Here is a 15934-nt window from a genome sequence, read left to right as displayed (position 1 = left end):
TGCTGCATTTTTAAATTCAAGGAAAAGCTTTTTAGCGGAGTTGGGACTGAAATAAGTGTCGAGTGTGTGAGTATTGTTGTTTTCATAATACCACGGCACGCGAACAGCGGACTGCTTGGACATAATTCTAGGCTTTCTCACTAGGATGCTACAAAAAAAACTCAAATGAGCTACTTCTATTTAGTTAAGAAGGAGAATAAAAACATTTTTTTTTTTAATTATAAAAGACACATGTAGTGAATAACAACCATTCAAGACCAGAAAAACATGATGAGTGTTGCCAGAAGCTTCACAGGTGTCATGGGAAGTAGCAGGGTCCCGTTTCTAATAAATAAATAATGTGGTATTGGAACGTTAATGACTCGCTAATAAGTCTTGAAACAACCCAACAAGCTTACTTGATGGTCGCCAATGCTAACCAACCACAATTGCCGACAATCCAAGCTTTTTACCGGCATGTTGCTACCTGGCTACATCATTAATGACACAATGAGTTCACACAGTTTATTCAGGAGATGCATTTGGAAGCAGTGGCCGGTGTAACAATGCTGCATCTCCGTTGCTCTTAAATTTATCAGGCCTGCAACGAATGATTATGTTCATCACGATTTATCTACCAATTACAGTCACAATCGTTTGGTCTATAATTGTGAAAAATGCTCATCTGAGTCCAAAGAGACGTCTTCAAATAGCTTCTTTTGACAAATTAACAATGCAAAACCCCAAACCCAAATAAAATAATCAACTTCTGTCTTAAAAAGCAAAGAAAAGCAGAAAATCCTCACGTTTAAGAAGCTGGAACCAACAAATATTTAACGTATTTGCTTGGAAATATGACTCAAATGATTAAGTGATTATCAAAAAAGTTGGAGATTAATTGTCTTTAAATCAAATAAGTGATTAATCACATGGTTAGAGAGGTTTTGCTGTCGATCAACAATGAGAATTTGCATGTAAAAGTTAACGAAGGCTCGACTGAGTGCAGTGTTTTTAAGCTCGTCAACACTGAAGCATTGAACATTGAACCAGATGGTTCATGTGCTGTAAAACCAAAACCAGGAGCGTAAAGATACTAAAAGGCTGTTTTACCACTGCAGAGTTGACAGTGTCTCACTGTGTGTGTGTGTGTGTGTGTGTGTGTGTGTGTGTGTGTGTGTGTGTGTGTGTTAAGCTGTTTAGCTGGCCTGTATTGTAGACGCAGACAGAGGCCACTGTGTCTCATTGTTGTCTCGTCTGTGGCCTTCTTATCTCTGAGCAGCCTGATTAAAAAGCCACAGAGAGCTGAGGCTCTTATTGTGGCGGGGGACATCCTTTCCTCCTATCCATTTAAACTCTTTGACACCCTGCCTGCGGCTCCAGCTCCAGGATGAGCCGGTCAGCCTCTCCTGTGTTGTTGGTTTATAGACGGTCTATCAGCTCCGGTACAGTGTCTGACCCTGCTGGTTTTGTGTTAGATTTGTGACAGTCTCACTAATGTTTCTCCACTTTCTGCTGCTTTTCTTGTAGTTTTTAAAGGATCCATAGAGAGAGAGAGATGCTGTGTTCGCTTCAACCTGATTTGTGCTGGTGCATTTCCCCAGTTTAGTCCAGTTTGCTGAGACTGATGAAAAAACACCTCGAAGAATTTGTTTTGTCCGTGATCAGAACACAACATTTCATTTGACTACTACCACAGCATGGGAGAGAAATATAAATTTTTGATTTCTGATTAAAGATTCAACATGCCATGTCTTGTACTTGACTTGTCATTTGTATCCATTGATGTCCTATTGTCCTGTCAGTAAACTACACTGTTGTTGTTCACTGTTACCGCAAAATGGAGGAAACTAGCAGGCTGTGCTGAACAGATAAAAATGACACCAATCCCTCTGAGAAGTAATATGTGGAAGCAATTTGAATTCAACGCCACAGATGCCTTTATAAAATGCAGCTGCCTGACTGCTCTGTAATCCGTCACTCAAGTGAGGCAGTGGCGGCACCGCTAATGAACAGAACCACATACATTTTACACACAAATTACACGTTGCTTCTCAGTCATTGGAAGCGACGGCCCTACTGCAGCATTAGGGGCTCCTAACCACCAGGTTTGACACTTGATTACTGTCATCACATCTGGGAAAGCGCACAGAAGAGGCAAAACTCAGTAACAGAAATGTAAACATTAATAGAGCCACCGAAAACCAAAACTTTGCCCATTTCCAGCCTGTTTCATATCATTCACAGTGCAGGTGGGTGGCTGCCAAATTATTTCCTGTTTCAAAACTCACGATAATAATACAATCAAACTGTCAAACTATGTAGTGCCGATCGAATATTAATCAAGTTTCTTTCACTGCTTTTTTTTTCCGAAACGTATTTGGTGTACCGTTTTGTGAGCACCGCTCGACTCACATCCCCCACCAGCCGCTGACGTACTGCGCATTCTGGTTGTTGTAGGTTTTCTACCTGTTGACCTGCATCTTTCTGTTACACAGACAGCCCAGTGTTGTGTTGTCTGCAGCCGTGAAAAACATCTTTGCAATACAAGCTCTTCACCTCTGAATGGAAGTTAATTATTGCTTTTTCTTTGAACCAAAACCAATTTCCCTTTCTTCAGTGCACTGCAGCCTGAATTAATAGGACTGTATTCACTTGATGGCAGAGCAAAATGAATGTGCTATCTTAACAATTTTGATAGGATTTTAATAGTTTTGTATATTTTGGTCTAATGGAAGCAAGTAAACATGGAATAATAGAGGTCTAAAATTGAGCATTAGGAAACTCCACTTGGTTGCAAAGTTGTTCCTGTCCCAGAGAGTGGAACCACTTTAGGGATATGTCTGAAAGTTCATAGGGTTTCATAAGTCCAGTCAATAAAAAGTTCCCTGTCCTTGTGATTAAAAACAATTATGTGTAAGAATTCTGCATTAAAATGAAATAAAATAATAACATGGCCAGACCTTCGTTATATATTTTGTTGAGTTGTTAACTTACATTATCCTCAATGTTTCCAACAATGTTTGAAAAGTTTGCTTAATGTAACGATGCGTTTCATTTGGTCACGACTGATCACGACTTCCACGATGGAGTCAGAGTGAGGAAGGAAGTCAGCGAATGAGACTGAATGTAACGTGAAGAAACTAAAATATTACCTCGTCTGGTGCCTGAGTTCCTTCAGATGATATTCTCATCAGCAGTGGAGGTTGTTTAATGGTGTGTTCACCACCAATGGATCAAGTTTATCTGCCCCAGACAGCCAGATAACTTTACCGTCACTTTCCTGTGTGTGTGTGTGTGTGTGTGTGTTTGTTTGAATTCAGGTCAACCTCTCACTGAACTCAGAAACTCACAAGTTAATCCAAAAAGTTAAAAAGTCATCTTTTCATCTCTCAGCAGCACAAATTGCATATAGTTTATGTATTTCCATACATGACATAAACTTTCCGCCAGTTTAAAAAACATGTGCATATGTTTTGCAGAAGAAGATTCCCAACCGGATGCGTCTATTAACGTCGTCCTGATGGGAGCGCTGGCCAAGGACTTTAATCAAGCTGTCAATCAAGGGGTAGGTTCACTCCCTGATAACTCTTCAGGGGTCTTACTGTCCTGGAGATACTAACGTCTTGTTAATGACACCTTCAGCAGGTTTTTCAGTCTTGATATGATTATTCTGTCATGTTCATCTATATTTAGTGCCTGCAGATATGCTTCTTGTGATAAGGTGCGGACGGATATGGTGACGTTCACAGGCCGACTGTCTTGCTGCTGAATCTAATTTACACTTTGAGTTATTTTCTGATGCCTTTTCTCTCCTTTGTGACACCTGAGTGTTAACGAACTCTGACGGTGTGTGTTTTTCTGTAAAGATCACGCCCTCTTCGCCTCCCCAGACCACTCAGACTCTATCTGGATGCTGATTAATGCTTCACAGAGAGGCCAGAATTATCAGTAATTAATTTTTGGTTACTTAAAAAACTACAATACACAAAAATGTGGGTAGATAATTAGTGAGGAATTAATCAGGACAATAAATAATCAGGCTTTAATGAGCTATTCCTGAATAACTTTGATTCGAGGACTGTATAGTAGATAGTGAGAACAGACCGGGAGATACTGTATCAATGAATCATTGGGGAGTAATTAGTTTATAAAAATCTCTCAATAAGCATACTGACCACTTTGTTTATGAGTCGTTCTGCACAAACTAGTGGCGACTCACTAATTACAACTCACTTAATCATTAGTTCTCTTCGTGCTCCCTCAAATATGTTACAGTTCACTGGCTCAACTTTTTCTCCAAATCCATCATTCTGCTTGGAAGAATATATGATTTATTACGTTTATATCAGACAGATTTATTCGATTAGATAATACATGCGAGTAGAGAGAGTGTCCTTGTGAGACGGAGAGGAGTTTGAGGAAGTTACTCCTTTGAGGCTGCTTCCTTTCAGCCTGAGAGCGTTGAGTGAAGAGCAGTTTGAAAGTCTGTTTACGGTGAATATTCATGTGATGCTGATGGGAACGCATTATGTTATTTTTCATTAAAAACGAGGCTTGAATACTTGGAGGTGTGTCTGTGGAAATTGTGTTTTTCTGGATGATTAAACCTCTGATTTGAATAAGGTAATGAGCCGAGTGATGCATGTGATGTGTTGACATCAATTTTTGAGGAGGAGGTGAATTAATCCACGTACTTTGTGTCTGAAGAAATGTTTTTATTTTGAAGCAGCCACAGGAAACATGGTGTTTTTGTCACCAGTAGCTGCTGTGTTGTTTCTGACAAGCGATTTCTGAAACTCAGTGTTTAAACAGCTCTTGCTGTTACCGTGGTAACCATAAGTGTCACTGAAACCAAACGGGACTGAAATCCTGAGGATTACAACTTTTATTATTCCTTCAAAGAATAGACGGTCCTGTGCTCCGTTAACTCGGCTCTTCGCGTGTCAGGACTCTGACGGTTCACCTCCTGCAGCTCGCTGTATCTTTTATTCTGATACTGTCACATCTGTACACATCTGCACACAGTGGCAGCTTTGATGTTGTTTACAGAGCCCTGAATCTGTTTTTGACCTGGTCGGGGACAGTGAACACATCAGGGATAATCCTCCTGTCAGCAGTATCTCACTGTGTTTTTTGGTTTCCCTACAGCAGCGTCTTGATGAAACCAAAAGCGCCGTAAAGCTTCGCTGAAGTCATCTCATCCTGAGCCGCTGTGCTCCACTGTAGATCACAGAGTTCTTGTCAGGCCATGTGTCTCTCTAACATGATTATTCAAACTATCTGCTGTCCCTTTGTCAGGCTTTAAAGCCGTCTCGGGGGCAGCTGACACGCCAAACAAAAGACAATCTCCACTTTTCACACCAGCTTATCATCGGCGGCTTGTTGTGACGCCTTACTTAATGTCTCCCAGGATGCTACATCTGCTGCTTCAATCTGTCCTCCCTCTGGGAAGAAGGATGTATATTTATCTCTCTGTGCTCTCTCATTTATAATCCCTGATGTCTCTGCTTCTTGTTGTTTGCCTTGTGTGTTCCTGCAGGATGTGGTGGTGGCTGCTGGCTTCACTGTGGGTAAATCTCCCACAGTTCATAAGGACAAGTTGCATCCCTTTAACCTGCTGCTGTCAGGAGACGACGCCTGTGTTTATGTAAGGACTTTCATTAATCCGAGTAATATGCACTGTATGTATGCATGCACCAGTCAGCCACAACCTTTAACGGACCCAACAGGTGAAGTAAAGAACATTGAGCTGTTGTTAAAATGCAATTTTCTGCTGAGAAACCTTCCACTTTGACATGCACCACCCATCGAAATACCCTTTAACCCAGCAAGAATCAGGAAACACCACCTCTAGACCTGAACCTGCAAAACGGAGGGGTAGGGCAAAGTGGTAGGGGCAAGGAGTGTATTGGGATTGGGCCCAAGCGACCCGCCATACCGCACAAACTCAGTGAGCCAATAAGCATGCAGCCAGAGACCACTCTGGACTGTCTCCATCTGCTCCCAAGCTAACTCTGGTGTCGTTCGTTTGTGGTCTGAAAGCACACGGAGCAGTATTTTGTGATAGTAGATTAGTGTGATTTTACCATGAATTCAAGAGCTTCAACTTCAGTTTTTTTTAAGCGCTCATCAGTTATAGAGTCTCTGCACACGCAACACGCAAACGAGCCTCTGTTCAGGTTGTTTTGCGTGTTGTTGTCCATCAAATGCAAAATTTAAAAAGTAATGTGGTGCCTTAACTCTGATCTGGTGACTATCAGTGAGGTCGTGAAAACATTTCCTGCTCATCCTCTCCCCGTCTGAAGCGATGCATCACAGCTTCCGTCTGTGTGTGTGTGTGTGTGTGTGTGTGTGTGTGTGTGTGTGTGTGTGTGTGTGTGTGTGTGTGTGTGTGTGTGTGTGTGTGTGTGTGTGTGTGTGTGTGTGTGTGTGTGTGTGTGTGTGTGTGTGTGTGTGAATCCAGTCTGCAGGCTATCACAGTGGGTTGGAGCATTAGATCTTGTGGGTGAGCTGTAAATTGAACATGACTCATCTTTGGCCCGTCTCACTCTTATGTCAATGTCAGACAGACATATCAACATCACCAGCGTCACCTGGAGACGTGCCTCTGTTTACCTGTTGATGAATCTCACATCCTTCTCACGTTTTACCTGCAGGCACCCACTGCTAACCAAATGTCATATGTTCAATTTTAAAGCTTTTTTTCCCCAGTATATCAGTAAATTAATGTTACAAAGCACTGTGCTTAAGTATAATTCTGAGGTACTTGTTAAATATGCTGAATGTTTTTCCATTACAAAACTGTTGTAACCACTGACATGTCAGAGAATCGGAGTAAACAACATGAAGGGTTAAAGGAACAGATAAAGTAAACACCAAGTTTTTTTTAAATAACACAAAATAATGACGTCAGCTCCCGTCTGTCACCAACAACTGGCCCAACAATTCCAACCCATACTGAGGCTACTAAACAGCCAAAATGTTATTTTATATAGGGGCTATAACGTCTCCTCTCTGTCTTCATCCGTCAGGTGTCACGCCCGCCGCCTCCTCCCGACCCCAGATCCCCGCTGGCCGTCAAGAGAAGCTCCACGCTCTCAGCCAAAATGTTATTTTATATAGGGGCTATAACGTCTCCTCTCTGTCTTCATCCGTCAGGTGTCACGCCCGCCGCCTCCTCCCGACCCCAGATCCCCGCTGGCCGTCAAGAGAAGCTCCACGCTCTCCGCTGAGGTCAGACTCCTGAATCCTGGTTCGCTGAAGAGGCTGCTGGAGTGTGTTGTGGAAGTCTTGTATCTGTCAGGATGCTTCATGTCAGCTGCTGGCTGACCCAGAGTCACCTGGACAGGTTCAGGGTCTCACCGGGCCTCTGTGTCTCTGTGGTGGTGATAATGTGGCGGTGAAGATTGTCACTATTTGGTAACATGCACGAAATTGAAAAAAGTGCAGTAGAAAAGGAAAGTGTTAAATCAGCTGTGAAAAACAAATCCGACATGTTGACGACACACTTTATCTGATCAGTATACATGTCTGCTTTGTGTCTGCAGGCTATTTTAGATTTTTTTGTCTGTGAAAACACAACTTTATCTTCCTTTTTTCTTTTTGTCATAACATTATGACTTTATGAATTAATGTTACAGCTTTTTGGAAGAACTACGACCATTTTTAAGCACTACATCATTTTTAAGATGGTAGAAAAGCCTGCAGGAAAAGCGGCAGGCTTTGAGGCCAACTTGTGTAGTGGCCAAACCGTGTAATTACAACGTCACGTGACGCACTGTGGGCCAAAAAGGCTTTTTCCAAAAGCTTACATTGAGAAAGAAGTAGCTGTAAAACGGTGAATGCAATGCATCGCAACACCCACAGAGTGACTGGTTTCACTGTCATAATTTGAGCCATTTGGTTCGAGAACATTTGGAAAGTCAAGAAGAGCCACAAGATTAAACTGGAAGTCAGCTGGCTCGGTCGGTGGAAGTCTCTGTTGCACACGCTCTGTGGGCCCCACAACACAGATGTGTTGTGTTTTTACCCGGGAAGTCCAGCTTCATAGGAATGAACGGGGCTGCACCTCTGAAGCTGTATCCAGATTTTAAATGTCAGATCCATGAGTCAAACCCAATCTCTTCCAGATATTTCGTAAAAAGCGCGGAAATACCTTAATCATTCTGTAATATACATGCACAGTCTTTCCGCTTCACTCCCTTAAAGTTACTACAAGCAACTTTACATTTTTCTGGTGGACCCTGTTGGACAAAAGATAGCGATGGTGAAACAAGGCAAACTTTGTTTAAGACCACAGTGCAGCTTCTGTACCAGTGGCCTCACAGGCAGTCAGCTGGGGGCGGATGTTGTTCACCTTTTGTTCTGTAGCATCTATGATTTGAGCTTTCCTGCTGTTTGTGACTCCTTGTTCTGTCTCAAATCCTGTCTAACACACGTAGTGCAGAAGTGACCGGACTTCCCGTCACCGTCTATGTTAAAAGTCTGGTGGTTTTCCGTCACCTCAGTGGGAGCCATGAAAGAGAGACAGCTAATGATAGCTAACGCCCCAGTCCTCTCTATATTGCAGGATGAACAGAGCACTGAGTGTGTGAGAGCTGCCAGTGATTCAGCAAGTGTTGAAATAACATGAATGAAAATGTCCATAGGGAATCAGTGTTGCAAACGCAACAGCACGGTGGCTCATCACAAATATTGGATGCTGCACAGGGACAGTTCAGCTCCTCAGTGAATGTAAAGCAAAATTGCAAAAATAACTTCAGACTTTGATGATCAAAGCTCATCTGAGTGTCGGCCCACAGAGACAGATGAGAGCGAATATAGAAGTCGGCTCTGAACCGCGGAGACAATCTGCTGCCACGGTTAATGATACGATTATATAATAAAACATACATACAAGGAGACAAATATTACATAATATAAAGCCAGCGACAGAGTAACAGTGAGGTGGAGCTGATGATAAACATTTCTGAAACAGAATAAATGAACAGATACAAGAGACAGAACGACACACAAAAATAAATAAGAGATTAAATATGTTCAGAAAGCAGTGATCAAAGTCTAAAGATCGATTTAAAGGCTGATTCTGGTTCTGTTTTGTACTCTACAGTACAGTACCTCTGTCTGGGCTCCTCTGTGTGAACATATGCTCAGTTTTTCACATCTTTATTGTCTTTCTCTGGAAAATCACATCTGACTGAGGAAACACTGAAAGAGATGCACGAAGTTGGAAACTATCATCCGCTCTGATCAGACTTTTTGCAAAGCTTTTAAGAAATGACATTTTTTTTTAAATGCCAAGATGATAACAGATGTCAATCTCAGACACGTGATTATTATTTATTATTATATGTCCTCAGTTTGCCTTCATCACAGTCTGCGGTGTGCGTTGATACAGAGAGTCGGTGATGTCCTCACTGTTCACACTCAGTTAGCATGTTAGCATGCAGCTGTTGACCCCGTTATACACACAGTTATAACACTGACAGTGTGGCTTCACATCATGCACCACCTGCAACACTAAAACCTTTGTTTAGACATTTCCCAAGATTTTGCAAATCTACATAAACCTGCTGCCTCACGTAGGCTCAGTCTTTTATTAAAAAACTGAACATACTTTACAAACAACACTGAGCTGCTGTGATCACAGTCCTCTGCATGTCCACATGGACATAGAGGAGGAGACACAGATGAATGAATCTTTGTTATATTAGAAGCTTGAAGTTGGCTCTGACTGCCCCACATCGAATCACATCACCTTCATCTTTTCCTTCTCTTTCAATCAAAACCAAACCCAAACTGATGGATCGAGGGATGGAAATTTGATTATTTTACAGTCCTTGTTGTTTTCTGACCTGTCGTCCTAAATCACTCTGTCAGAGATGTAACAACAATCCATTTCATCCACGCGCTGCAAACATTTCTAAATCCATTTTCTGATACGATGAACCCCTCCAGGTGTGTTTTTGAGAGAGCTGTTTAAGAGTTACTCTGGTGATAATGATTATTTGTTTTGATAAACAAAGACTTTGTTAATGAAGGTACAAATTCAGAAAACAAACTCAGTGAGGCTCAAACATAAAGGTGAAGTAAAAATGATAAAAACACATTTTTGAGTGGAGTGTTTGTTAGTGTTGTCAGCAAAGATGACCGCAGCCTTCGCATTAAATAGGGATGCAAATTGTAAGTAATTTCTTTAATCGATCAAATCAGAGTCGACCACATTAGGAGATAAAAGAACAGATGAAGTGAACATAAAGTTACTTGAGTTTTAAATGAAATAATGCAATATAATGACTTTAGTTTAATTACAAGGCTCACATCTGTCGCTTTTCAACAACTTGCAACAAAATCCAGCCCATACTGAGGTGATTAAATGGCTCAAATGTCATAATGAGTCTGTGTCAAATGTCTGCTTGTATTTTTTAAATGACAACTTACTTGTATTTTAATCAAATACATTTTCTCATTCCAGTATTTCATGTTTTATTTGGATATATTTGAAAAACAAGTTTCTGTAATCTGTTATTGTAAAATAACAGATGGTCGATTAAGACATTTTTTAATCAGTTAAATTCAACGCAGATTAATGATTAATCATTAACATCCCCGACATTAAAACACATTTATTCTGAAACTCACGCAGGAAGCTTACAGCAGTAAACCTACTACCTCTCAGTAGGTGTGTGAGAAGAATATAAATGTAAAGCATCTGCCAAATAATCTAATGTAATGTGTGTTAACGTTAAAGTGAAAGTTGGTGCGTTAGCATTGGCACAGAGCATAGCATGCTAACCCCGGCTGCTGTTTCTCTCCTCAGGTTTCCAGGGCGACCAAGGCTCCAAAATACACGTATGTCAAACTGGGCGACCTGAAGCCCGGAGCTGTAGTCAACGTGTACGGAGTGGTGGTCTTCTTCAAGCAGCCGTTCAAGAGCCGCGGCACAGGTCAGTCAAGAAGCAGACGGAATGATGGACAGAAACTGCAACTGCATTTAATAGTGATCGACTGATGCCATAATGCTGTCAAATGACTGATTAATCGCAGGAGATATATCCTATTTTATTTCTTTAAACCCGATAACATCACTCAACAAGTTAACTAACGAAGGCCGTCTACAAATGAGACGCAATCTGATTGGACTTAATCTTCAGCGAGCTCGTCTGAGCCGGAGAGACTGTTTGACTGCAGTAACAACTCAACTGCTTTCAATTCAAATCAACTCAAAATCCTTTTTTCCCGTGGGGCAGTTTAAGGAACGTGGAGTAGTTGCACACAGACATAAAACAAGTCTGCGTGTTAAAACAAGTCAGTACTTGGAAAAGATAAATACGAATCAAATAAAGATCGAATAAAATAGACTGAATAAGATATTTACAGTTCATGCAGGGATAGCAGGAGTTTTTCCTTCTATAAATACCTTAAATTTAAACAAATATTTGCTCAACAACATCAACCTGTGTGAATGTGAATAACCTCACATGATGCACTGTAACGTCACGGTGCTAAAATCTCAGATAAACATCACCAACAATGCAGTCAAGTCAGTTCTGTGAGACCTCTGACGTCAGCGTCAACACAAAGCCATAATTTTACACTAAATTTTATAATGAGGACCACATCTGATTTAATGTTTTATTGTAAAAATGAAATTGTTGTTTTTAATAAAGGGATCAGAATGAGATGAAGTCATAATTTTAAAATGATTCTAACATTTTGTGACCAAAGTAAACGTCACAAAAATATTGTGTAAATAACATTTCCAACAAGCGTCTCATGGATTTTATTTAATTATTTTTGTAAAGTATAAAACAATTTACATGTAATCAAGATTTAACTACTTTTGTTTTCATTTACATTTAAGAAAAAATGTAACCGGACATTTATCTGTATATGAAAGTGCAACAATTGTGTTCTGAGCAGTTTCAACCTTTTCAGCACCACGGACAGAGACGTTAACTTGCTCTACATCTGTGTTTGAGACATGTTTTTTTTTTTTAGAGAGACGTGTTTAAAAATGTAAGAGATGGTTTTTGGTAAACGAGACCTGGGAACATAAATCAGCTCCTGTGAGACAGAAATGAGCTGACAGACAGAAAAGAGGAGAAAATCTTCCATGAAGCGATAAACGCCAGATCAGTGCTGAGAGAGCAGTTTATTTTTTTCGATGGAAATTTCTCTGATTATTCCTGTAACCCACTCAGAAAGGTGTGGAGAGGAGTGGGATGGCGAAATATATTTTTCAGTTTATGTGTTGATAGTGTCATAATGGCAGTCTGGGTTTGAACAGGCTGCTCGGGCTGTAAAAGCTTCAGCACTCGTCAACATCACACAGAAAGCTGCATTAATCTAATCCGCTGAACCTCTGCGACAATGTTTAGTCATTTAGCTCGTTTCCCTGTTAACACACTGCTGCTGATATCATGAAGTGCAGAAAGAGCAGTTGTGTCAGAATTACGAAAGAAGAGCGATGGAAATGATGGTGAGACAATAAAAACACCAGACGCCCATCAGTCTGAGTCGACCTGCAGCCATGCAGCACAGGATGAGAAAGTGTGAGTGTGTGTGTGTGTGTCTGTGTGTGTGTGTGTGTGTGTGTGTGTGTGTGTGTGTGTCTGTGTGTTTTTGGAGGGTTAATAAAGGAGAAAGAAGCAGCAGGGCTGGAAACCGTCCAGACTTTGTCATCATCTTTGTGGATCCTTCAGGCGTCTTTTAAAGTAAACAAAGATATTAGAAAAATCCATCTGATCCGACACTGGAGAAACACACACACACACACACACACACACACACACTCAGCGCTAAGATACACACTCATACACTATATACACAGATCAAACCCTGTCACGTAGGACTCATATGTACAGTGTAAGTTAACAATCCACCGAGTTGAGTTTTAGTTACTTTTCACTACTTTTGAGCAATTTGGACAATTTCTTCTCCTCCATAGTTCTCATCTGCTGTGATGTTACATCCTCCACACTGGTCTGTTTTCTTATATGTGCTTCTTGATCACAAATACAACATCAAATACAACTTTCACTGCAATGCTGATAACGCTCCAATGTATCCACTGCTAAAACCAAACAACTACAGTGATTTACAGACACATAAGATCTTTCTTAAAGTGAAATTCTTCCTATTTCCCATAAATGAGCACCACTGTGACTCTTATTTATCGTGCTAACTCTGCACCTCACCTCCTCCAGAGACGTGAGGTGCAGACACACAAGGATTCACACAAAACTACACAAAAAAGTGAATTGCACTCAATTCTTCCATAATGTTGCTTTAAGTTTAATATCATTCACTTCACAAAGCATTAGAAAGTCAAAGGAAAGACTGTGAAGTGACTAAGTTCTGAACTCATATTCGTTATGAAGAGCAGCTCAGCTGTTTTCAGTCCTTGGATCTTCATGTTTGTCTCTCAGAGATCTGACCACAGGAGGGTTTCTCTCCACAGACTTCTGCTCCAGCCTGAAGATTACAGATCAGTCCAACCAGAAGATCGGCTGCACCATCTTCTGTGAGAAGCTGGAGGACCATCCCGAAATCTTTCAGATCGGAGACATCATCCGCATGCACAGAGTCAAGGTCCAGCCTTCTTTTAGTAACCATGTCCTGTTTTATCAAATAAAAAATATATTAATGTTTTTTTGAGATTTTGATGGCAGGATGTTAGAATCTAAAACATCTAAAACCACCAGTGTTGTTCTTCAAACTTGGAGATAAATTAATGTGTGTGATAAATGATTGCATGTTTCTCTACACAGACTCAGTTCTTCAATGACTCCGTCACGCTGGTCAACACTTTCGGTTTCTCTGTGGTGACGTTTGACGGGGCGGTAGGTGGCGCCGTGGAGCCAAGGACCTCCAGCCGCTCCTGCTACCTCGACCAGGAGGACCGTCGAACCGTGGAGGAGCTGAGATCTTGGGCCTCCAGTCAGGCTGTCCTCCCCACGGCTCCCGCGATCCCTCTGTCTGCCGTTCAGCCCAAAGCTTACTTCGACCTGACCTGCCAGCTGCTGGCCCGAGCCGACATCGACAGCACCTGCACCCTGCTGAGGGTAAGACAGCGAAAGAACTACAGATACACTGCACAAGTAACTAACAAGTTGAATTACGAATGATAAGTGGTGCATTTCTACAACTTAATCAACCAGATTGTGTTTATCAGTAATTATTATGTAGTTGTGTTCTGTACTGGAAGAACGAGACAAAAGCTGCAGCACCAGACCAAAGCAGGTGTAAAATCTGGGTCACCTTCGCAGCTTTTCATTTACAAAACACATTAAGCGAGACGCTTCATTTATAATGGTGCCAAGATATAAACACAAAAAAACATCAGACGCGACTAAAGTCACGGAAGAAAGCTTGTAGATAGAGACAACGATAGACGGCTACAACAAGGTGAAATTAACAATGTTAAAAGGTAAAAGTGCAGGAATTAAACGTGGACCCGATCAAACACGAGGTCGAACAGTCAGACTTCACAAATAACCTCAAAAATGGAGAATGAAGACGATATCTACTGTCATTTACAGACATTCCCTGTAATAAGAAGATTTGAAAATATTGGAGAAAAATGTGTAATCTTCTGTTGAGCCGCCCCGGAGCAGTCGCCTCCTGCAGCCTGTTGGACAAGGTTAAACCAGTTGTGCCTCAAAATACTAATTACATGGACTGATGGTCACTTTGAGGTTTCTGGCAGTGGGGGAGAGAATTAGTCGAGCTTCATATGGTCACAGCCTGATGGGAAACACATTGGCATGTAGGCAGTATGAAGGAGTTTACCCCTCATACCTGGCACGCGTGAGCTGCCTTCCTATGGATACACATACTACACGCGTACAGTCTGAGTAACTGTCCGTTCGAAAGCGTTGCAAAACTTCATCGAACAAGTACTGAACATGTCTAATATGCTGAAACTTCTCCTGTCTGTTTTTGTCGGAGAATGATTGATCGGTGTGTCTTCGGTCCTGCGCGCTCACATGCACTCACATCTGTTACTCCACTGTATCTTAACATAGTCAATAGTTGTTTGCTGCTGTATTCATGTTGGAAGGCTCATATTTTTAACAGCCTATTTTGCAAATGTGCAAACGTGTCTCACTGAATTGAAGTATCGCTCAAAGAGTTTTTCATCAGAAGCTAATTTGCAACCCTCTGCATGTGGTGATAACCCCATCCTCATATATTTCACAGTGGAGGTGCCCCGCATTACCTGAATGACGACCACTTCCACTGATGACAAAGGAAATTACAAAATTTTTATGAAATATGATGTTAGGCACAGTGAGCTTCAGGGTAAATCAGCGGTTTCCAACAGTCATGTATTAACTACGACATGTCAGGATCGGTCTAATTTAGCTCAGCAGGTGACGGATTGATCGAGCTTTTACAACTTGGGAAAAGTAGAAACAAATGGCTCAATCATGAACAATTGTACTTCTCCCATCAGGGGTGATTTCAAAAGCACTTTCAGATAAACAAGACCCACCAGGTTTGAGCCATTTTGGTTCTCAGAAGCTGCTCTTTCAATCAGAAAACCTTCACTGGATCCCAGATATCCCTCACTGTCATTTAAAAGCCCATCCGTCGGTGGGTTTTGTGATGTTCTGTCGAGCTTATCTGGTTCTGAAATGTGGTTGAGATTAACGAGAAGGTGTCTGAATAATTCATCCTCACATGGGCCGTCCTCGTGGCTGCTGGCATCCGGCGCTAGAACGAGCAAACTAGCTCAGTGTCTCACGTCCCGTGTTCATTTATTCGTAAATATAAAATACAATAATAGAGATTTAACAGAAACCGTGGTTTTTTTTAAACGTATCCTGACTCCAGGATTTAATTTGAATAGATTCGACACGACAGATTAATGATAATAACAAGCAGATGTGGGTGAAGTTTACCTTCAGTGTGTGATGTCTCCTGCTAATAAATCCCCACAGTTTGTGTT

The 15934-nt window shown here is 41.4% G+C and overlaps 1 protein-coding gene across 2 annotated transcripts in view; it reads left to right on the top strand.

Annotated features, from left to right (window-relative positions):
• pot1 (protection of telomeres 1 homolog) overlaps window positions 1-15934 on the top strand; it is a 52187-nt gene that overhangs the window by 11325 nt on the left and 24928 nt on the right. For both annotated transcript variants that reach the window (XM_073472132.1, XM_073472133.1), the window contains exons 4-9: window positions 3459-3544; window positions 5519-5626; window positions 7138-7212; window positions 10799-10925; window positions 13442-13572; window positions 13752-14045. In XM_073472132.1, coding sequence (XP_073328233.1) covers window positions 3459-3544; window positions 5519-5626; window positions 7138-7212; window positions 10799-10925; window positions 13442-13572; window positions 13752-14045 — 821 coding nt within the window. The remainder of the gene's footprint in view (window positions 1-3458; window positions 3545-5518; window positions 5627-7137; window positions 7213-10798; window positions 10926-13441; window positions 13573-13751; window positions 14046-15934) is intronic.

Source organism: Pagrus major, chromosome 8, assembly GCF_040436345.1.
Source record: "Pagrus major chromosome 8, Pma_NU_1.0".
NCBI classification, from domain to species: Eukaryota; Metazoa; Chordata; class Actinopteri; order Spariformes; family Sparidae; genus Pagrus; species Pagrus major.
This window is presented reverse-complemented; position numbering and strand designations above follow the sequence as displayed.